General features: G+C 41.5%; 2 protein-coding genes across 3 annotated transcripts; one reads left to right on the forward strand and one right to left on the reverse strand.

Moving 5' to 3' along the window:
- Positions 1-593: 593 nt before the first annotated feature.
- On the reverse strand, positions 594-12,749 carry LOC115794136 (splicing factor U2AF 35 kDa subunit). 2 transcript variants are annotated; one of them, XM_030749453.1, is made up of 8 exons: positions 12,675-12,749; positions 10,436-10,523; positions 7,091-7,157; positions 4,348-4,397; positions 3,650-3,748; positions 3,418-3,551; positions 973-1,065; positions 594-879 (listed from the first exon to the last, which is right to left on the reverse strand). In XM_030749453.1, the coding sequence occupies exons 1-8, from the start codon at positions 12,716-12,718 to the stop codon at positions 771-773; spliced, it is 684 nt and encodes a 227-aa protein (XP_030605313.1). In that variant the 5' UTR covers positions 12,719-12,749; the 3' UTR covers positions 594-770. The 2 variants fall into 2 exon arrangements, with proteins under 2 accessions (XP_030605313.1, XP_030605322.1); XM_030749462.1 differs by lacking the exon at positions 12,675-12,749 and adding an exon at positions 5,068-5,136 and having other exon boundaries at positions 10,436-10,492.
- Positions 12,750-13,849: 1,100 nt separating this feature from the next.
- On the forward strand, positions 13,850-20,019 carry LOC115796983 (B- and T-lymphocyte attenuator-like). Its single transcript, XM_030753481.1, has 6 exons — positions 13,850-14,240; positions 16,946-17,263; positions 17,398-17,439; positions 17,530-17,655; positions 17,755-17,789; positions 17,870-20,019. The coding sequence occupies exons 1-6, from the start codon at positions 14,141-14,143 to the stop codon at positions 18,194-18,196; spliced, it is 948 nt and encodes a 315-aa protein (XP_030609341.1). The 5' UTR covers positions 13,850-14,140; the 3' UTR covers positions 18,197-20,019.
- Positions 20,020-22,000: the final 1,981 nt, after the last annotated feature.

Here is a 22,000-nt window from a genome sequence, read left to right on the forward strand (position 1 = left end):
AAGTGTTGAGAAAGCATCAAAACCACTGGCTGATTACGTTTTAGTTGATATTGCATCAGCCACTCACCAGAAAAAAAATGCAGTGCAACAGAAAAAAAAAGGTCAGTATTTTTACAATGTACGAGGTGTGTGGCAGCACGGTGGCGTGGTGGTTAGCACTGTTGCCTCACATCCACCTTGGCCCACACCTGTGTGAAGTTTCCATGTTCTCCCCGTGTCTGCATGGATTTTCTCCAGTTTCTTTCCACAGTACAAAGACACGCAGTTACTGCGGTTAGGCTAACTGGTGATTCTAAATTGCCCATAGCTCTGAATGGCTGTCTGTCTCACTGTGTTAGCCCTGCGGCCTGTACAGGACGTACCCTGCTTCTCGCCCTATGACAGCTGGGATAGGCTCCAGCCCTGAAGTTGAGGTGTAATAACAGTTCCACTCTTTGTGATTGCGTAAAGACTGGTTTTAAGGTTGACAGGATCAGAAAGAAGCTCTGTTTTTTTAGCAGGATCAGTATAAAAAATGCAGCAGTCACAATAAATTTCAATAAAATCCTTCAAAGAACAGGATCAGAGTGAGAGAATCAAGAAAATGATGCCAGTGCAGTTACAAATCTGTTTTTATTGAGAAAGCGACACAAGCTCTTCTTAAAAAAAAGTGAATAAAAGAAAAAAAAACACTTCCAACAATTCACAAAAAAAAAAAAAGTGAAACAAAATAACTGTCATCACTGTTGGGCTTAAGAGGGAGAGATTTGGTGGGTCAGTCTCATCTTCTTTCAGAATCTTCCAGAGCGTTCTCGGTCCCTCGACCGCCGCCTCTCGCGGTCCCGCCGTCGATCCCTGGAGCGGGAGCGTCGTTCCCGGGAGCGTGAGCGAGAGCGGTGCCTGGTGCGGAAAAGAATAAAAGATTTGAGATTTGATTTTCAAATTTTAAAGTGATACACAAGAACAGACGTCTGACTTTCAGGATTTCTGTACCTTTTCCTGCGGCGGCCATACAGCTCCCTTCTCAGTTCCCTCGATATTGGTTTCAGATGCATGAAGTTGCAGAAGCCGCCTCGGGTGCACTCTCTGTAGGAAAACGGTACGTGCAGGGTTAAAGTTGGCCTCGCATTTGATAGAGCTGTGCCACGAGGGGAGAAGTTGGCTCACATACACATTCTGAGCAGCGCTACCAACCCACCAAGCAGAACACCTAATCTTTATGTCCACTGAGCAAATAACCCCCCAAATCCCAATGAAAAATCACTGAGGGAGTCATATACAGACCTATTCCAAAAAATTAGAATATCATGGAAAAGTTGATTTATTTCCATAATTCCATTCAAAAAGTTAAACTTTCATAGATTGTAGATTCAGGGCACACAATTTAAACAATTTCAAGTATTTATTTGTTTATTTTTAGGTAATTTGGGCTTCCAACTCATAAAACCCACAAAAACAGGATTTCAAAAAATTAGAATACTGTGAAGAAATCAGCCCAAAATTTGCAGGGCATCAATGTTTTAAACTGAGTGTGACACACTAATCATGTACTAAACTCAAAGCACCTGCACAGGTTTCCCCAGGTGTCATTAAATTGCTTCAGTTTGGTTCAAATGTCTCAGTTCGGTTCAATATGGCGAAGACTGCAGACCTAAGAACTGGCCAGAAGACCATCACCGATACCCTCCGTAAGGGTAAGCCACAAAACTTCATAGCTAAGGAGGCTGGCTGTTCACAGAGTGCTGTGTCCAAGCATATCAATGGCAAGTCTAGTGGAAGGACAAAATGTGGCAAGAGGAGATGCACCAGCAAAAAAGATGACCGTGGGCTTCAGCGGATTATCAAAAAGAGAAGATTCAAGAATCTGTCAGAGATCCAGAAAGAGTGGAATGAAGTTGGAGTCACAGCTTCAAAAACCACCACATTCAGACGCATCCGGGAGATGGGCTACAACTGTCGGGTCACTTCTGAACCTGAGCCCACGTAGGAAGCGTCTCAACTGGGTCAAGGAGAAGAAGGGCTGGACCGTTTGCCAGTGGTCCAAGGTCCTCTTTTCCAATGAAAGTAAAGTGTGCCTTTCATTCGGGAATCAAGATCCAAGGGTTTGGAGGAAGACGGGTGAGGAACAGAGCCCAAAGTGCTTGAGGTCCAGTGTGAAATACCCACAGTCAGTCAGTCTACCAGAATGTTTTAGAGGACTTCATGATTCCTTCTGCTGAGGATCTGTATGGAGATGCAGATTTCATCTTCTACCAGGACCTGGCCCCTGCCCATGCCGCCAGAAGCACCAAAGCCTGGTTTGATGCCCATGCCATCACAGTGCTTGACTGGCCAGCCAACTCGCCGGACCTAAACCCCACTGAGAATCTATGGGGTATTCTCAAGAGAAAAATGAGGGCCACCAGATCCAACAACAAAGAAGAGCTGCCAGCAAGCATCAAGGAAACCTGGGCTTCATAACTCCCAGGCAATGCCACAGGATGACTGGCTCAATGCCACGTCGCATCGAGGCAGTGATTAAAGCAAAGGGATTCCCAACCAAATACTGAAGATTGACATATCGTTTTGAAAGTACCATATTTTGATTGATTTGATTTGATCCTAATTTCTTTTTTTTTCCTGCAAAAACTGAGAAGTAATTTGGGCTGATTTCTCCACAGTATTCAAATTTTTTGAAATCCTATTTTCGTGGGCTTTATGAGCTGGAAGTCCAAATTATGTAAAACAAATAAATACTTGAAATTGTTTAAACTGTGGGCCCTGAATCTATAATCTATGAAAGTTTAACTTTTTGAATGGAATTATTGAAATTAATCAGCTTTTCCATGATATTCAAATTTTTTGGAATGGGTCTGTATATATATGACATATAAGACGTGCACTAGCAGTCGATTGTAAGTTAGAAAGCTTCTGCCCTGACTCATGAGCAACAAAAACACTAGTTAACCTAAGTATTCATATGTAGTACAGTTCAACAGTTAACAGTTGGTTCTAAGACGTTATGCAGCAAACCAATCTGTCTTTGACGACAGGGCAGCCCTGCTAACCAGCGGCGTTCTGCAGTTCTCTGATGCAGAAAATGTTCAGTTGCATCAGCTGTGTCAGAGTAACTGATAAACGAGTACTCGACCACACTCACGTTTACGTGAATGCTAAACAAAGAGCACGAACCTCACACAGAAAAGATATTACGCATGGCACAAAGTACCACATATTTGAGTCTGATTATTCAGCAGTTTCCAAATGCCCTTAAAAGGACACACAATATTTGTCTGGACAATGTTTAACCATGACTGCTTTCTTTAAGAATAAACCATCTTTTTCTTTCTAGTTTAATATTTTAGAATATTAGTCGGCCGGTTAATTTAGCAGATTTATACCTCTGTTATTAAACATCACACTGCATTTTTCCGCCTCACAGACTGAAGTTAGACTCACCCCATTTCATACTGGCGGCAGCAGGCTTCCCTGAAGTCAGTGACGGGGGAGAGCTCTGCGTGGATGGGCTGGCCGTTGAACCAGCGGTTGTTCAGGTCCATAACGGCTTTCTCTGCATCCTCCTCATGACGAAACTACGGTCAAAGGACACACACGTACGTAGGGCGTTACAGGCCGAAGCCCATCATATTGATTCAAGCCCCTGTAAAAACACTGAGGTCCTAAGACCGACCTTGACATAAACGTTGCCGACGAGGTGGTCGCCTAAGTTATCGCACACGTTCATCTCCTCAACTTCTCCGTACTTCTCCTCCATCTCTGTGAACACCTCCTGTGTAGGAAATAGGAATAAAAAACAACAAACAAAAACCTGTCAAACAGGTTTTATTTCATATTTAAAACATTTTAACCAGTAAACTGGTTTAACCCAGGTGGAGGTAATGTAAAGACATACACTGGGTACTGCGTAAAAGTAGTTGTGTAACAGTTTGACACTGCTTAGACACAAAGTAGGGAGTGATGCTGTTAATGTGGAGTCATGCTGATAGGCTTTTAATCAGAAGTAATACATTGCATAATAGCCAAGAAGGATTAACCTTAACCTTTGCCAACAATTATCTCTATAATACATGCTGATCATTTTATCAGTGTGTTTTTTAAAATCTCATATTCAAGACTTATGAACAAGATAAACTCATAAATCATTTTTTATTAGGTTATTTATTTGGGCACCCGCATTTCCCCAAGAAGAAAAGCAGCTTAATATCAGCCCCACCCCCCAAACCAATAAAAGATTCTTGCTTCATAAATACATTGTCAATAACACGTTGCTCTTTTTGGCCGAAATAGATCACACATGGCAGATAACGCAGTGGTGACATGCAACAGTGCAACACGTGGGACAGAAATGAGACACAAAAGGTCACTCACCTCGAAGAACTCGTCGTAGTGCTCCTGCATTTCCACATCGCTGACAGCGCCTACAACACGCCAAAAAGGGGGCAGTCAAGGCAAAGGCAGATGGACACCGGTGGTAAAAGACTCAGTCCAAGTAAAGCAACATGAAATCTTGCTAAACCCTGCTAATAATGAAAGATTAACAAAGACTCTGAATGAGATGCTACTAGAGCTGACCCCTTTTGGTCTGCTCCAGGCTGGTGGTTTTACTTTAAAATGACATTTTCCAGTGTTCAGCCACCTTTACACAACAGTGAGTGCAGACAGTTCCTAACACTAAACCTCAGAATATACATGTATTTTAGGTAAGCCATTTAACTAATTAATGATGAACCCCTGACTAAGTTGGGGTCATCACCAGTAGAAGCCAGCTTCAGCAATCACTGTGTACTCAGCATGAAACCTTTTAGTGTAGAAAACCCAGAAACAGTACTTGTAATTATAGCTTTTCGATTTATCACAACATGAAAATTAAGGAAGTGAAAGAAAAGCTGCTCTTTGCACATCAGTGCACAACACTGACTGGGCTAATTGAAGTCAGGCCTGGAAAACATGCAAGACAGCATGATGCCAGGAACCTGTGTGTACAGAGGACACATTTCTACACTTGACCAAATTTATGTGGGGAGGTGTGGTATAATGAATTAAGTGCAGTCAGTGCTGGAGGGTCCTGCAGATGAAGGGAGAACTTACAGTGTAAACATCAGCAGACTGGGCAGAGTTTTCAAGGTTATGAAGGTAAATGTTCAAGAGGGAAATGGTCTGAAATACAAAACGTAAACTGCTGTGATATAAATCCAACCGAATACAGAGCTGGGGAGGAAAAAAATGTTATTAGATAATTTCTGTTCCTGCTGATCATGTGATGGCTACAGCTATATTCACAATCTCACGAAAAACTGCACCGTCATTCATTGGAATGCAAACACCCCTTCACTGTTTTTTGTGCTAATATAGCAGGTTAGTGGTAGACACAGGCAAGATTTTCAGTCTGTAATGTAGCTTCAATTTCCAGCATGATATAAAATGTTAGTTCAGCATGAAAAGGTTGTAATCTCAATAAAGAAGGTCTAAAAGAATTGTACTGGACTCAAGGTTTAATTTTGGAGGTAGCAGATCAGTAAGTCACATCTGTTTGGTCTCTTATAGTGTTTCCATTACATGAAAAATCAGCTTTAAGATTCATAACTCAAAATAATGGACAATCTTAACTGGGGTCAAAAGTTGTTCCTTAAAACAATCAAAGGCTCGGTGGAGTTTAATGGTTAAGCACCACTTGGATTTTCCATTGAAGTGGACCTATTATGCTCATTTCCAGTAGCTCTGCATGGCTCACATTTGAAGGATAATCTATGCTTATCTTATACTGGGCTTTGGTGCAAAAACCCAGTTCACCATCTGTCTGGAACTGGAGCTGTTACGGCTCGCATTGCCTTCCTGTTAAATTAACTGTCTTCTAATAGGCTGCCCCTCATAACAAGAGCAGCAGGCAGGTGAGGTTTCTGTGCCCAGCTGTGGGCACAGTCTATGACATCACTAAGAACACAGAGTATAAAAAAACTGTCTGAAACTGAGCATTCAGAGCACTCTGAAGGACGACTTGACACTCACAGAGACTACTTGTACATAAGCTCGCCTCATTATCTGAAACTTTGGCCATTATTCACCAGTACAGGAATACAAGAAAAAGCATAATAACTCCACTTCAATACTTTGCCCTTTTTTTTTAATGAAATTAATCAAGTACAGGGTAACTGTGTTGAGATCAAAAGGCTCATTAGCCTATTAACACCAAAGCTAATATATACCTGTTAGATGTGTAGTTTTAATACAGAATCAAAAGAAAAACAGATACACAAATTCTCAAATCCCAGATAGCCTATGACTCCATTACACACCTACCTGTATGAGAGGGTCTGCTTCAGCTCTGCCAGACTGGGCTCAACATATTTACTGACCCGAATTCTTACATAATCAGCAGAGTCTGTAACTACTGTTTGCTTTTTAGTGTCACTGGTCGGACGGTTACTCTGAGTTACTTGAAGGCCCATGAGGCCAAAAAAAGAGGCATCTGAAGCAGGTGTTCATGCTTCGTGTTTGTGTTGGCTGAGTGGTTCCCAAACAAGTCCTCCCGGGCCCCCATCAGGAGATAAAAACATCTTTCATGGTCACCGTTCACATGTAATTATACAAACACACTTTCCTCAAAAACAGCTTTGTTGCAGTTAATACAGAATTACAACTTCAGTGTGCAACACTACTAAAAACAAAGAAATAAGCAACTTCAAAGTATGAAGTGACTTCATTCTGCCAGAACCTAATATTGAGACATAGGACTCCCTGTGGTCTATCTTCATTGACTGATGTGGTGACTGAGATGAGCCTCTGCATAGTTTCAAATCTTTTTTATTAACTGGTTGTAATGTTTGGGTTCTTTTCCAAATTGTTCTGGCTTTGCTTCAAAGAATCATGTGTCAGTATTATTTGGCCCTGCTCAGCCCTTCCTGTTCATAACGCCGCCTCCCTAGTTTGGGAACCACTGTGTAACACATACATTAAATATACATTAACAGTGTTGGGGATCAATGGGAGATAATGAGGTCCGCACCAGTTCTCCAGTGAAGAAGGCTGAAGCAGTCCCTCAGATGTGCTTTTATATTGGAGCAGTGCTTTTTTGGAAACAAAGTAGAAGGTTGCTGACAAATGTTTCACTTACAGCGAGACGCGTCGGCCGTCTGCGCACTGTTCTGGGGATTGCGGTAGATGTTCTGAATCAGGATGGTCTGTGGAGGAAAGAAGAAACAAGGACTGTCAGGTTTTCAACCTTTTCTGTTAACATGAACTTCTGTTTGACCCTGACAGGCATACAATGCTTTGGCACACTGAAGAAAAGAAACATGATAAGTATGACATGTTGGGGTCAGTGTTAAACTACACCAGAATGTAAGCTGACCTGGACTGTAGCACGTTTACATTTTCCCCACTTCCTCATGTAAGCCAACACTTTTTTTTTTTTTTTTTTTTAAGAGTAACCCCAATGAACCTAGTCTCAAGAGCCTGAGGGAAAAAATAAGTGACTGGACTTCTTTCAATTTCTTTGAAGATGTTTCACCTCTCATCAAAGAGGCTTCTTCAGTCCTAAAACCAAGGGTCCCTGGCAAACTCTAGCAGGGGTGTCTCCTTTGGAGCTGGTGGAGGAGGTGATGATCACTGCTGAGCATGTACATCTTTACATGAACCAAAGTGTGAAAAAAGTCATGGTGGTGAAACCAATGTGAGACCTGAACCACCCTACCATGCAACCTAGGCTGCTTTTCCACCGACAGGGTGCCGGTGCCAGTATTTGAACCGTTCAGAGGTTTTTCCACCACGAACGCACTCGGTGCTCGGCCGAAAAATGGGTACAACTCGGGCCCCGCAAGCTAGCTGGTCTGGAACCAAGAACGCGTGACGAAAGCGGCAGAAAGGCGTGACTCTGCTGTCTCAACATAAACTTTTCTATCATATTACATGTGTATTACATGAGAAAAGCGAAGCAATTTTCCGGGTTGTGAATTAGTTTGGGTCTCAAGGCTGAACTTGCTGCTTTGTATCATTTCATATCACAGATAAAAGGACCCAAAGTGCGTACTTGTCGTCTTGCTCGTATTTTCTGTCTGTGTTTACCTCTGTGCTGCACACAGGTGCTGCAGTAGTTTTGTTTGGACCGTAAAACGTATTTGCGGCACAAGAAAGGGGAGCGTGTTCTCCCACGTTTGCACTCTTCGGCTTCCGTGTCCAGAGGAGGACCCGCCCACACTCAGACGTAAAGGAGCGGTTCGCAAGCGCGGTGGAAACGCGGGCCTGTTCCTAACCTTTCGCCGGTTCTTTTGGGAACAGCACGGGCACTGGAGGTGGAAAAGGGGCACTAGTAAGGTCACCTGAGGTAAGGTGTCAGTGGGGGGTTGAGGCACCTGGGAAGAGATCTTAAGACTGTATGTGGCTGACAGCTGGTGTTGTAAGCCACCGCCTCTGTTCAATGATGGTTGTTCACAGTGGACATAGATGGCTTCTTTTACTCCTCTTTTAAACCATCTGTCTTCCTGGTCCAAAATGTGAACACTGGCATCCTTGAAAGAGTGCTCTTTATCCTTTAGCTGCAGAGGTACAGCTGAGTCCTGTTGGGGTGGCTCTTCTGTTGTGCCATGCATTTGTGGAGTGGCTGTTTGTTTTCTCCAATTTCTCCTGAGTTCCTGTGACAAACCTGCTACATAAGGGATGTTGTTCCTTTTGGTTTTAGAACTGAAGAAGACTGTGGGATGAGATGTGAAATGTTTTCACAGAAACTGAAAGAGGTCCGGTTCCCCCCGAGCTCTTGAGACTATTATGGCCTGGATGAATGAGACTCTAAGCAGACCCAGGGGAATTATAACTTCAAGAATAAAATGTGATAAATCGTAACTTCTCTTCAATTGTAAAACACAGAATAGTGCTGGACCCCCCCCCCCCCAAAAAAAACCAACCAACCAACCAAACAAACAAAAAACAAGAAACCTGAAAAAGATCAATAACAAAAACAATCAACAAGAAGTCAGTGTCACATTGTTTAAAATGGCCTAAACAGGTCACGAAAATCACCAGGACCAGAACAAGTTGTTTTTTAAGTGGGGTTTAATGTGCTCAAGTTTGGAATATATTTTTGCTTTTAAGGTAACAGACTCAATGCTTTATGGATAAACAGACAAAGCAGTGCTTATGAGTGTAATCACCTCTAAAGGCTCATTTGGAGCCAGAAAAAACGCTCACTGTTTACACACATCATACAAACTTAAAATTTTAAACGCAAAAAAAAACTTTTAAAGAAGTAAGCGCATATGAGCTCACTTGTGTTTAAAACCATCAGGGGCCAGGGTGTGCACCTCACTGAGTCAAGAGGGCAAACTAACATACAGGTCAGGAGGTACGCTGGGTCGTGAAATGACTGCAGGTTCACGGTCAATAAAGTCATCAATTTTAAAGAAACTGTGCTGGGATTGGGGCTGCATAAAACGATTATTTTAGTAATCGAGTATTCTATCGATTATTCCAACGATTAATTGAGTAATCGCATAAGAAATACTTTTTTATTAACAGTTTATCTGCATATTTTAACTTCCGTACTGCAGTTTTTCGCCTGTGAACAAACAGCGGTGGATGGAGCAGCTACAAAGTTCTCTTTTCTTCACCTTAACACTTGCTGATCAGGTGCTTGATGAAGGACCTCCAGCTGTTTCCCAGTAAAGATTTTAATGGTGGTTACTAAAAGAAAAAGCTGCTGTTTTGGACGCTGGAAAAACATTTCCTTTTGCACTACTTGAGCTCACCGTCTCTATAACAGCTTCGCCTCTTTGCACTTGCGCAGTTAAAACCGCTGCCTGCTATGAGTGTTTCTGAAAAACTAGTGGCTGCGGGAGCCATGGCGCATGTATGAGTAATGTTGTAATACTTTGTATTCACAAGCATTCTCGAAAATACGTTTCTACTGCAGGTCTATATTTAGTCACTAATAAGGGATTAAAGTATAAAAAATATTGTGACGGAGCCCCTCGGTCCTGGGAGGTCGGGCCTTCCGGTACTGAACCATCGCTAGTGCTAGTAGCCCGCGCTCGCAAGCAAACCAGTTCTGGTAGCTACAGTTGAAGTAAAGACAAAACAGCTGAAATTCTCAGTGAGCACAACACACACAGACACACAGAGAGCAGTGGAGGCGTGGAAATGCATGTCAGCGATAGTTGCCACCCGTCCTGTAAAGTACGGAACCCCGCAACATACGGGGTTCTGTATTTTACGAGACAGGTGGCAACTCTAGCAATGACCCACTCTGTGTTAAAGGAAATCCATCGCAACAACGGAGAGCTTTTTAGAATCTGTGTGTGTGTGTGTGATTCACACTCCAGTCCAGTAGGTGGCAGTAATGTAGTTCTATGTTGGTTTGCCAGCCACCAATAAACCCACAAAAAGACGACGGAGCACTAATGCTGCTAATGCTAGTGAGGAGCGCCGCTTACACGTGAATCGTTGCAGCCCTAGCTGGGATACTCACCTGGCTGAAGGTTGGTTTGTTGTGCAATCTCGAGCAGCGGTCTCCATGTCTGCAAGCTCCAATTTTAAAGTAGAAGGAACAATTGACCCTGGAAAAGGAGAAAAATCGTTATCACACATACTCAGAATTGGACCTTAGGTACTGCTAAGATGTAAAGTTGTTGACATGCTGAAAACAGAACTAATGAAATGGCAGAAAACAACTACCCGCCAAAGACTGACGGGCCTCACACTGTTTACAAACTGTGCTTTCATATTGGAGCACTGCTTATATAGGTTAACTGTGATAACCTATAGGCAATAAAGTGATAACCTATATAAGCAATGATGATAATGGTTTTATTGTATACTTTAAAGATGCAGCACACAATTGCACCAGAGTTTGCCACATCCATAACACTATACAAAAACAGCACAATGCACAAATCTCCCTCTGATGAGATGAATGGAAACTGACTGTGATAAATACAAAGGTTTGAGAAAAGAGCTTTCAGTGGCTGATTTTAAACACTATAAAGCAGAGAAACACAGAGACTGACGACTAAAACTCAGTACCCAATCACTTATTGTAAATGCTCAGCTCCTACTGGAGCTGGCACTGCCAGAACAGGCGACCGAGTACACAAAAATACGGTCTCTCTCTTTAGAAACAAAAATACCAAATTTACACGGGCTGATAAAAACGAAGGAGACGTTACAGAAAGAAACCGAAAAGTACGACAAGCAGTCAGTGTCCTTGGAAGTCACTGCAAATTAAACAGTAACAGGTCATAGCAGAACTTGGAGCTTTATCTATTGCCAGAGGAAGTCATGGCAAAACCCAATCAGGAAACGAAAGTCTGTGTCTGCTTCATCCTTAACAAAAAGCTGCTTTTTCTGCTCGTCCAGACTTGAACACAACCCAGAAGCTTTAACCCTAAAACAAGGGAAGCAGGGTTTCAAAAAGTTTTAGGAGTCAGAATAGTGCGGACACTAGGTACAGTGTTAAGTGTTACATTTAATACATACTACAACAGATGTGCCACAATAGTCAGAATAAAATGTAAAGTCTAAATAAAGTGTAAAGTGTTCTTGGCTTTTTCTTTTTAACATTTCAATTAACTCATGGCTCTCTATGGGGGTAACTTTATTTGGTTAATGTATACAAATGATACATTTTCCATTTTTCTTCCGCTTATTCAATTTAGGTTTGTTTTTGTTTATATTGCGGGGGTGGGGGTGAAACCCTGGACAGGTCACCCCTCTGTCTGAAAAACATTCACACCTATGGGCAATTTTAATCACCAATTAATATATCGAGACTGTGGGAGGAAGCTGGAGTACCCGGAGATAATATGTAAACTCTACACAGAAAGGCTTCATCCAGATGGTGGATTCAAACCCAGGACCCTCTTGCTGTGAGGAAACAGTGGTAACCACTGCACCACCCGTACAAAAATGATAACAGTAATAAAAGACCACTGTCACACAGTAGACCAAATTAACGCTACAGTCGGTTTATTGATGCTTAGCCAAAGGCTGTCTGGGAATTAAATAAAATGCCTGCACTGCGTACTGTGTCATATCATTTTGTAGCCTCAAATTTAAAGAGCAGGGGAGCAAAGCGGTGTAATATGTGTGTACATACTAAAATGAGTTAGATGATGATGACTACATGGCTTTGCTTAACTATTTTAACCACTGCTGTATGTTGTTTTGGGTGTTCTTCATTCTGGAGACTTTGTCTGGACGAAATCAAATGTCCAGCTCGTTTCAATCGTCATATCACTACATAAATGTGCAGGTGACAGCCACTTTTTAAGCCTCAGTCAGTCGGTCAGTGTAGCAGGCACTGAGTGGAGGACGCCTTCTGCTGCACTCCACCGGTGAGGCGTAACAATACCAGCCTCTTAGCTGATGCGTTAGCAGAATTTTAAAAATCCCTAATACACGCTTCCAATGTTGGTGTGTGCACGCACAAGCAGGCAACCATTTAACGCAACTGTTTTGGCGCAAACTACCAGCACGCAGAGGGTTCCTGTTAGCGCGGACACGAGTTTCATTCAAAGCGTTAGCTGGATGTTAGCTTCCGCCTGCTAATGTTAGCTTCCCTCAGACATGCAGCAGAGCTACGGCTACAAAATAACCCGCGCCGTCGCTGAATTAGACCCACTGCAAGCACACTTTAATTAAAGCAATATTTCGGGCGACTTTAACAATAAATAATGAATAAAACGGAGTCAAAACTGTTTAAAACTTACTTGTCTTTCTCTGTACCGAAAATGGATGCCAGGTACTCCGCCATTTTCGGCTCGTCGGAAACGTCTTATCCTACGTCATTACGTAAAGGGTGAGAGTTTGCGTATGGTTTCCATCCTGTACTTGCTCCTCACCGCCGAACGGTCGCGCTGTTGTTTCAGAAATGATTTACCTCCCCTGCCGCAGAGGCTGCTAGACAAACCCCAGTTTACTTTTTTTTTTTTTTTCCACCAGTTCGCTAGAATAGTACGAAGCTATCGCTTTAATTATATCATGTTTATTATTTTCCCAAAGGTGGACACGACAAGAGGAGACTATTTTCTGCTGCGGAAGTAGCTAGCGTACATCAGGTCAAATAATATAAATTCAGTACCTTCCAGGAGCATTCACCTCCACTTATAAAATATGGTAGGGAGATTTTCAGGATATAGAATAGGAAAAAACACATAAACAAACAAACAAATAAATGAGAATTATATTTTTACCTATAAAACATACAAAAATCACACATGTGGTGCAGAGTCAGAGCACCAAATGTGTTACAGACACTACTTTTGGGTGGATAGCTATATTTTTTTCCTGATGTTGGTAGACAAAGCTGAGTGATATAGACAAAAATAGCTCAAATACAAACAGTGGAGCATAGGTGAAGTATGGGTGAAATACACAACCACAACGCAGTGCTGTAAGATACAGATAAAGAGATAAAGAAAAAAAAAAGCAACCCTGGCATCTTCAGGGTTTGCTGTTCATCTGTAGAAAGCTCCTGGGGGGGGGGCTTCATTAAAACCCGAATGACGTTGATTCCCTGACAGATAAACACTACACAGGGCTGATGGTCTTACCAAACAGCAACCACACACGTATGTTTAACAGAGTGGGCATTAAAAGCCCAACAGGCCGCAAAGTTCCCGTCGCCTCTTCAGTGCACAGTAATCCTCTACTCAAACCACAGTGCTCTGCACAAGGCCGTACACATCTGCAGGAGATGCAGACGGCAAGTTGAAAGGAAAGGAGAGGGGGAAAGGAAGTCAACTTAAAGAAGGTGAACCACAGACTCTACCCAGAAGTGATGAAGAAGGTGTATAGGTCGACAGAGTAAAACAACACTGAAAAAGTGTGCATGAGAGAGGGAGATTTTAGTAGTGCACGAGATCTTTGATTGAGTTGTATCAGTGCCGGGCTCATGTGGGAACCCCCCTGCTTTTGAGTCGTTTCACTGAATTTGCAAGATTTGCAGAAGCAAGACCACCCACCGGTGTACACACCTCAGCTACATCTACCACCCCTGCTTTAGGGGGGAAAGGAGGCAGAGATAAGGGAAGGGAGTGAGCTGAGAGAGCAGAAAGAGGAAGCAGCATGTTTCTGAGCACTTCTGATGTCAGGGGTTCTCTTTTTTTGTTTTGTTTAATCAAATAATCATGCGTTTGGAGGAACATTACTCTCTTGGGCTGGCTGTCACTGGAAGATGATGGGAGCTTTTCTCAGAATCATGAGGCCTCATCGATGCTGGACCATCCAGCATGTGTCCATCCTGGCAGGGCTGCTCCTCACCTTAAACGCTGACAGTAAGTTCATATTTTTGTACATACAGTACTGTGCCGTCTCAGTACTTGCGCAGCGTTTGCTTTTTTCTTCTTCTTAGGAAGTCAAGCTGAGAAGTCAGCTGCTTGCCACCACGATCCAAATTCTCAAATTGGCCTGATTTGTGTAAAGGTTACAACCTGTAAAGCACCACATCCACACACGGTTTGCATTTACAGTGAGGAGTGGATATCAGCCTTTAAAAGATCAGAGGAGGAATTCAGTTAGATCTCAAACACAGCGGCTGGTGATGCCGGCGATCGAAGTGATCGCTGATGCTGCCATAAAAGGCTCAACCTGCCTTTAAACGTATGCAGAGCTTTCTGTTTCAGGTGCTAAAAAAGCTGCTTTTGGTTCTCTTCTTCCACAGCATCTGGGGTTTATGCGTGTGGGTGATTAATGGAAACGATTTACATAAACAGAAAAGAGGCAGAAATATGTATTTTTTTTAAAAAAAAGTTCTCAGAAACTCCTCATCATCTCCATTAATCGCCCACCTCGTGTTCCTCGTATGTGTGTTTTTTGGGTGGGTTGGCTTGGATCCTGTTTTCATTTCATATTGGAAAAGCAAGATTGACTTTGTGCACACAACTTTATTCACAGCCACTGTAGCGCCATATACACCAAAACAAATATAACACAAATTTGAAGTGAGTCTAAACTGTGATGTTGAAAATATTTCAAATTTTGTTAAGCTCAAGTGTCAGAGGTGTTTAATCTTTTTTTTTTTTGTGCCATCATTAAAATCATAGATTGAGATTATCGGCCACAAAGCACAACGTCAGTGAATCAGAAATAATGCGTGTGCTGAAATTTACAGTTATGAATAATATTAAAAAAGACTGTGTGAATTTTGGGGGGACGTTGTGATTGTGGCTCCAGATTGTGAGGAATCAGCTGCACAATTAAGAACCCAAATGGTGAAACTTGATAAAGAGGATACAAGATCTAGAGCAGCGGTTTCATGGTGTAGGAAGAGCAACACGAGCCATAACAGAAAAAAAAACCAAAAAAGACTTTACACTGAAAAGCAGGTGTTGACACAAGGATGGATGTGACATGAATGTCCGCATCGATCAAATTAAAGCAAAATATTTCAGTGGATCAGAGGAAGTCTCTCATGTTTTACGCCTCACAGTGCTGACTGATAGACGTCAGGCTGTACAGATATCAGGCTTTAGAAGTATTAAAGGGTGTAGTGTAGATAATATTTATAGACTACACCATCAATTCAAGTTTACTTACATGAAGATGACTGATATTCACAAGAATATTGCTCAGAGAGGGATTTTCCCACATGGCAGTGATTACAAACATACTGCAACAACCACAGAAGCAAAAAAAAAATGACAACAGTGACACGATGACCTACTGTACGTCCTCTCACTTCAATCTGAGCGCAGTGCTGATGGCACTCTTAAGGCCTCAGGAAGAAACCCAGTGAAAACCCTCCACACATGAGCTCAACATCCCTGCAAAATTCAGTTTCTAAGAAAAAGAACATTTTGTGCTGATCAGTGGTCATGATCACTTATTAAAAATACTGACAGTGGAAGTATTTGAAATCCAAGAGGTGGCATCAAATATTGGCTCACAGTAATTCTTATTAAAACTCCTTTTTACGAGCACACACGTTCACTGCAGCGCACTGTACTTCTTTATGGGTGGACAGCAGATGATAATAATGATTCATTAATTGCACATAATTTGGTTAAACTCAAATATTTATAATCTTAAAATACATCATCACCTTTTTCTGTGGCTTATTTTTTCAGATGTTTCTTCACCATTTGAGAGCCACTCAGGTATTTACTGAGGCCTTACTCAGACAATCTTATTTTAACCACTTTACATGGACTTCATTCAAAGCAAAATTATTCTTATTCATGTAAATGTTACCATAACAACAAATATCTATCCCTGCAAAAATTGCAAATATTTAATTGGGGACAGACTCTCACAGCCATCGTTGAAGCTGCTCTGAAGTTTTTGATCGCATCCGCTTCTTCTCAACATAAAATACGTTGGTGCAAAATGAAAAGGTCAGGATCACGTTGCTGAAAATAGGACCTCATTCTCAAATGTTTTTCACATGACAATAATGATACGTGGTGTGATGAAAACACAGAAGTTTAAACTTCCAGTTTTTCTGTCACATGATCCGCTGCTCCGGGACCCTGCGGTGAGACAGAGTTCCATATTTAACAGCAGTGGAATATCTGACAGTAAAACAGTGAAATTATTAAATGTGGCTTCAGGTTTCCCCTTGTGTCAGGGAGAGTTCACTCACAGTTCGCTGAAGCGCTGGAGTTCATGCAAATTGTGTTTCCACTCATCATCAAATAAATGTCAAAGTGATTTTTTTCAGTCTTTTTAATCTTTTTTTTTTTTTTTCATTTTTACTGCAGTCAGTCATACCTCACGTTTACTTCTCGTTTGATCTTATTATTGCACGTGATGGTACCTTTTCCTTCTTATGATATTTATAATGTGTACTTCCTTATATGTTTATATTTATTTGTGTTTGGCCCAATTAAACAGTCTTTATGCAAATGGAATGCCTAAAGAAACCTTTGATTAGTATTAGACTTAATTAGAATAAAATTTAAGTTTGTCACAATATAAAACAAGAGCTTATTCATTTCTTATTTGTCTTCTGTATGTGTCTGCTATTATTTCTCTTCTGCAGGTGCTGGCTCTGACTGTAGTTTAGAAATTAGAGTACGCCGCAACACCGTTTATAATGCCTCACTTGGACAAGAACTTAAGATTCACTGCAGAGTTATTTTTTGCAACAATTCACCACCAGCAGTCACCTGGGAAAAACTTGGGAAAACAGATGTTCCTGTCAATGTCAGCCGTCACATTAAAACAGAGTGGAAACCTGAAAACGAGTCGTCAGGGATCTACTATTTGATCTTCAGCAAGATTCAAAGAAGTGACTCTGGTCAGTATCTGTGTCGAAGTGGAGGCAGTGTGGGTCATATAATCAGTGTCAATGTCAGTGGTGAGTGATCCTTTTTCATTAATTTTGTATTTCTCTGAGAAACTTTGTTCACATTAAACAGCAGACGTTTTTGAATCTTGTGATATTTTTGTGTTGTTAAAACCTCAAACAGCAGCTTTGTTTTGTTTTTGCAGAACACGGTGAAATTCCCACAGTTACACAGAATAATGCTGCAGGTGAGGAAAGTTTTACATAATGTATGTATTATTGTAGCTTCTGTATATTAAATTCATACTGACTCAGTGTCGAACCTGTTTTCCTTGCAGCCAGCACAACCTCTGTCCCTCGCACCCCAGAAGACTTGCTGCTGTACGTGTACTCTGCTGCTGGGATCGCCACATTCGTCATCATAGTGATAATCATATCTGTCATATCAATGCGAGGCTGTAGAGGTGAGGTGCCCTCATTTTTATTTATTATTATTATCGCTTCTTCAGAATAAGACATCACCACATATTAAACACTAAATATGTAAACTGTCCATCATGCAGGGAAGCCAAAGAAAGAGACTCAAACTGAAAATCAGGTAAGATTTAAAACATTTCAAGCTTATCACATTTTTTTCATCAATAATTTTAGCTCACAAACATTTTTGGATGTTTGCAGTACATGGAGATCCCCATGGTGGAGCAGCCCTTTCCACAGGCCAGCTTCGAGCCCTCACAAAGAGGAAGCCCCTCCATGCCGCCGTCTCGGAGATCTACCAAGAGACAAACGCCGTCAAGGCAGCCCAATGAGCTGACGTTACCGAGAGATAACGAGCAGACTTATGGTCAGAACCGAGTGGGCAGAGAGAGGCAGAGGACTACAGCGGAGGAGGACAGCAGTTCTGTTGTGTATGCTGCTCTCAACCACGGGCTGCCTCAGCGGGCTCCTCGGCTACGGATGGAAATGGAGGAAAGCTCAGAGTACGCAGCCATCCGAGTGGCATAAAGACCCCAAACCTGCTGGACTAAATCACACTAGAGGACCACTGATGAACGCTGGAAACTGGTGCAACTCCATCAGAGGAGCCTTGGAGGACAATTAGCAGGGGATGCAAAGACTCTCTCTGGATTCATAAAACTGAATCAGGGCACTGACCAGCCCACCTAATCTACCTGAGAGCCTGAAGCTTTGTTGATAATGTAAATGCTACAGTCAGCACCCTCAGAGTTTGGTCAGTATTTAAAAGCTCTGCACGCTTTCATAGGTGGTTTTACTGAAGTTGTAGATGTGCCTCTGTTCAGTTTGGGATTTGGCCGAGCTATGCTGACATTCATCACGTACCAATAGGAACAGGTATACTACATCATAACCAGCACTGTGCCAGTGTAGTGTGGTCTTTATCCATCTATGTTTGACATATATGGGCACGACAGGCACAGACCATGCTATGCAGTCAACCTGAGACCCCAAACATTTGCCCCATAACTTGTGTCAAAACTGCACCAACTAACCTGAATCAACTATAAAATACAGCCTGCACCAACAGTATGGACTCATATGCACACACATCAAGATGTTATAGAACCAAACTGAAGACGTACTTTAATGTCTTTTGATTGAAAGCTGTTGCCTCATATGGTGCTTAATACAGGTGTTCAGTGTCATGCAGCATCACAAGCAGAAATCTCCAGGTACAAGTGCCAAAAACTACAGTTCATCAAGCAGGTCAGTCCCTGTAGTTAAAATGGTCGAGTTTACAGCAGGAATAAACATGGTTACAAATGCTGTCAGTCTCTACAGCTCATTCCTCAGTGTTTGTATCAGTCACCTTTAAATCTTAGTAAGGTTTGAAGTGGGTGCTGTTTTGTAATGTTTAGCTTTCAGTTTTACCCACAGGTGCTCCAAAGAGTCTGCTGCACAGAGGTACATTTTGTTTTAAGGCCAAAGTGGCATCGATTAAAGATGGAAGTTATCTGACTCCAAGTGTGAGGTGTTGAGAGAGCATAGATGCAGCACATGTATGAAGACCTTTTAAAATAGAAATATAAGATTAGCAGGACATGACCAAACATAATCTCTATGCTCCCAGAAGATGTGCTGTTGACTTGCTAACACGACTGTGTGTGTTTTCTCTCACGACTGGCGTTTCACACTGAAAGTTTTGGTGTGTGTGTGTCTCATTCCTGTGTGCTGCAGAGCTCCAGTGTTGCTACAAAACGATGTAGAACAACCACACAATTCCTCCGTTAGCATGTTAGTTCACTATCAACCTGCCATTAATCCTCATTGGACTACTAAAGGTTTATTAATCTGCCACTAAAGTGAGTCCTCAGTGGTTTTCTTTTTTGTTACTTCTGTTTGAATCAAAATTGTTGAAACTATAGTTTGTAGCTGCTGTGGGGAATTACTGAGCCTTTTTTTAAACTGTGCATTTGTGACCATATTAGACAAGATTTAGAGCTTCAGCAGGGACGTGGCCTCAGAGCCACACAGGTACAGCAAAATCAGACAGAGAGATAATCATGGTTATTTTGAGTGTATTTATTGATAAGTCAGTCAGGATCCTGTCCTCTGAGACGTGGGTGTGTACTCAGTTGTCATGTCAAACTAATTTTTTGGAGATTTTTACGATTGTTGATGTTGATTTGAATGTTTCGTGTCATGCACTCACTGTGATGCTGTTCTCTTGCACATCCATGACTTGAATTTACTCTTGTGAAACGTCACCTCTGATAACAGTAATGGTTATTAAATGGTTATTAAACCATCCTGCGGTCTGTGCTATCAGCTGTCCTCTCACTTTCCGACTACACGAATGACTAATGACTGCTTGTAATTATTGTGATTCCTCTGGAAATAGAGAATGTAATATTAATCATTTTGTGCAATTAAATAAGATAACGTGTTTGCACATCTGTTTGGGTTTTAATTGAGATTACGATGACTTGCTCTGGTACAGTGTTTCCTGTAAAGCTCTGAAGAAAAAAAAAAAACTCAAAAAAAGGTGTGTCGGTGCTGTGTTGGGTGTATTTTGAGTGTATTAGTTTTCACAGTGCAAACTGTAACACCATTACACATCTAAAGACCCCTGTAATCAAAAACAGGAAGTAAAGTCAACCACATACCGTGCACTGTCACATTCAGAGCACACACACAGGTCTTACAGAGGTAGATAGCTGCTTCCTTAAATGTCTGCCATGAAGCTTTTCTCCTGCTGGATCATCCTTTATTTGCCGATCTTCGCGGTTCTCATCCTCACTCTGGATGCTGACAGTAAGTTGATCTTTTTAACTCTAAATTGATTCACTTCAGTCTGAACAGGTCTTTGTTTCTCTGAGTGTCATTCATTTTAAAATTTGTACTGTTACACGTTGAAAAGGTAAAAAACAGCTGTAAAAAGGTTCAAATATACTTTACCTTTTACTTTACACAGTAATGCAAAGCAGGTATGGAGTATTTTACAGGACACGCCTAAAGGCTCGACCGTGCAGCCTTCACACCCTCTCTCTTCATAAATCCCCGACGGTTCAACATAAATTACAGAAAAAGACGCTGTTAAATGGATCTTTGATGCTATATTACAGATTTTAGTTAAAAGTTTACACATGTGGAAGATCTTTGTAGAGTATTCCAGGAGGTGTTAATATTTGCAAAACTATACCCAACACTTACTGAACCAATCTTGAATTTATATAAGATGTGTTTTTTTTTTAAGGTCAGTTAACTGACTGACTTATAGAATCTCATTAAAAGTCACAGAGCAGCCTTTTCTCCTTATAATTAACCTCTTATTGAACATTTTGTTCCAAATCTTAACAACACACAGACTGTAACATTTAAAAAATTGTGAGCTTACACCTGTTTTATTTTAAAGAATTTGTTTCCCCCAACTCACACCTCAGACCAGCAAAGTGCCCAAACCACAAATGTATGAATGCACCACAAATGATTTGCTAACCTGAATTTACTGCCTGGTGGACACAGGTGCAGCACGAGAACATGTAAAGCTTTTTCTGTGATCTAAGTCACAGAGAACTTAAACATTTGAATAATTTAGGTAAATAAAGTGCTCAGTTGTTTCTAAACTATATTTTGTCATTCTTGATTCTGCAGGTGCGGACTCTGACTGTTCCATAGAAATCAGAGTACGCCACAACACAGTTTATAATGCCTTGCTGGGACATGAACTTAGCATTAACTGCAGAGTTATTTTTTGCAACAATTCACCACCAGCAGTCACCTGGGAAAAACTTGGGAAAACAGATGTTCCTGTCAATGTCAGCAGCAACAGTCACATTAAAACAGAGTGGAAACCTGAAAACGAGTCGTCAGGGATCTACTATTTGATCTTCAGCAAGATTCAAAGAAGTGACTCTGGTCAGTATCGGTGTCGAAGTGGAGGCAGTTTGAGTCATGTCATCAGTGTCAGTGTCCATGGTGAGTGTGAATTTTTTAAACTGTTATAAGAAACCTTTGCTCCCATTAAACAGCAGATGTTTTTGAACCTCATGATATTTTAGTGTTGTAAAAACTTCAGACAGCAGCTGTTTTGTTTTTACAAATCATGGTGAGATTATCACGGTTACACAGAACAATGCCGCAGGTAAGAAAAGTTTTACAGTGTCCCTGCCTACAGTGAGTGATTCTTTCTGCAATCAGGACTGTGGGATGGAGGAATTTATTTTTTCCTGCTACTGAATAATTTATTCAGAGACCCTCATTATTTCTCAAATAATCTGATTTCTCATTTGTGACAAATAAACAGTGTGAATCTTTTTCAGATAATATCAAGCTCACCACAGCTTCATG

Source organism: Archocentrus centrarchus, chromosome 2 (genome assembly GCF_007364275.1).
Source record: "Archocentrus centrarchus isolate MPI-CPG fArcCen1 chromosome 2, fArcCen1, whole genome shotgun sequence".
Lineage (NCBI taxonomy): Eukaryota > Metazoa > Chordata > Actinopteri > Cichliformes > Cichlidae > Archocentrus > Archocentrus centrarchus.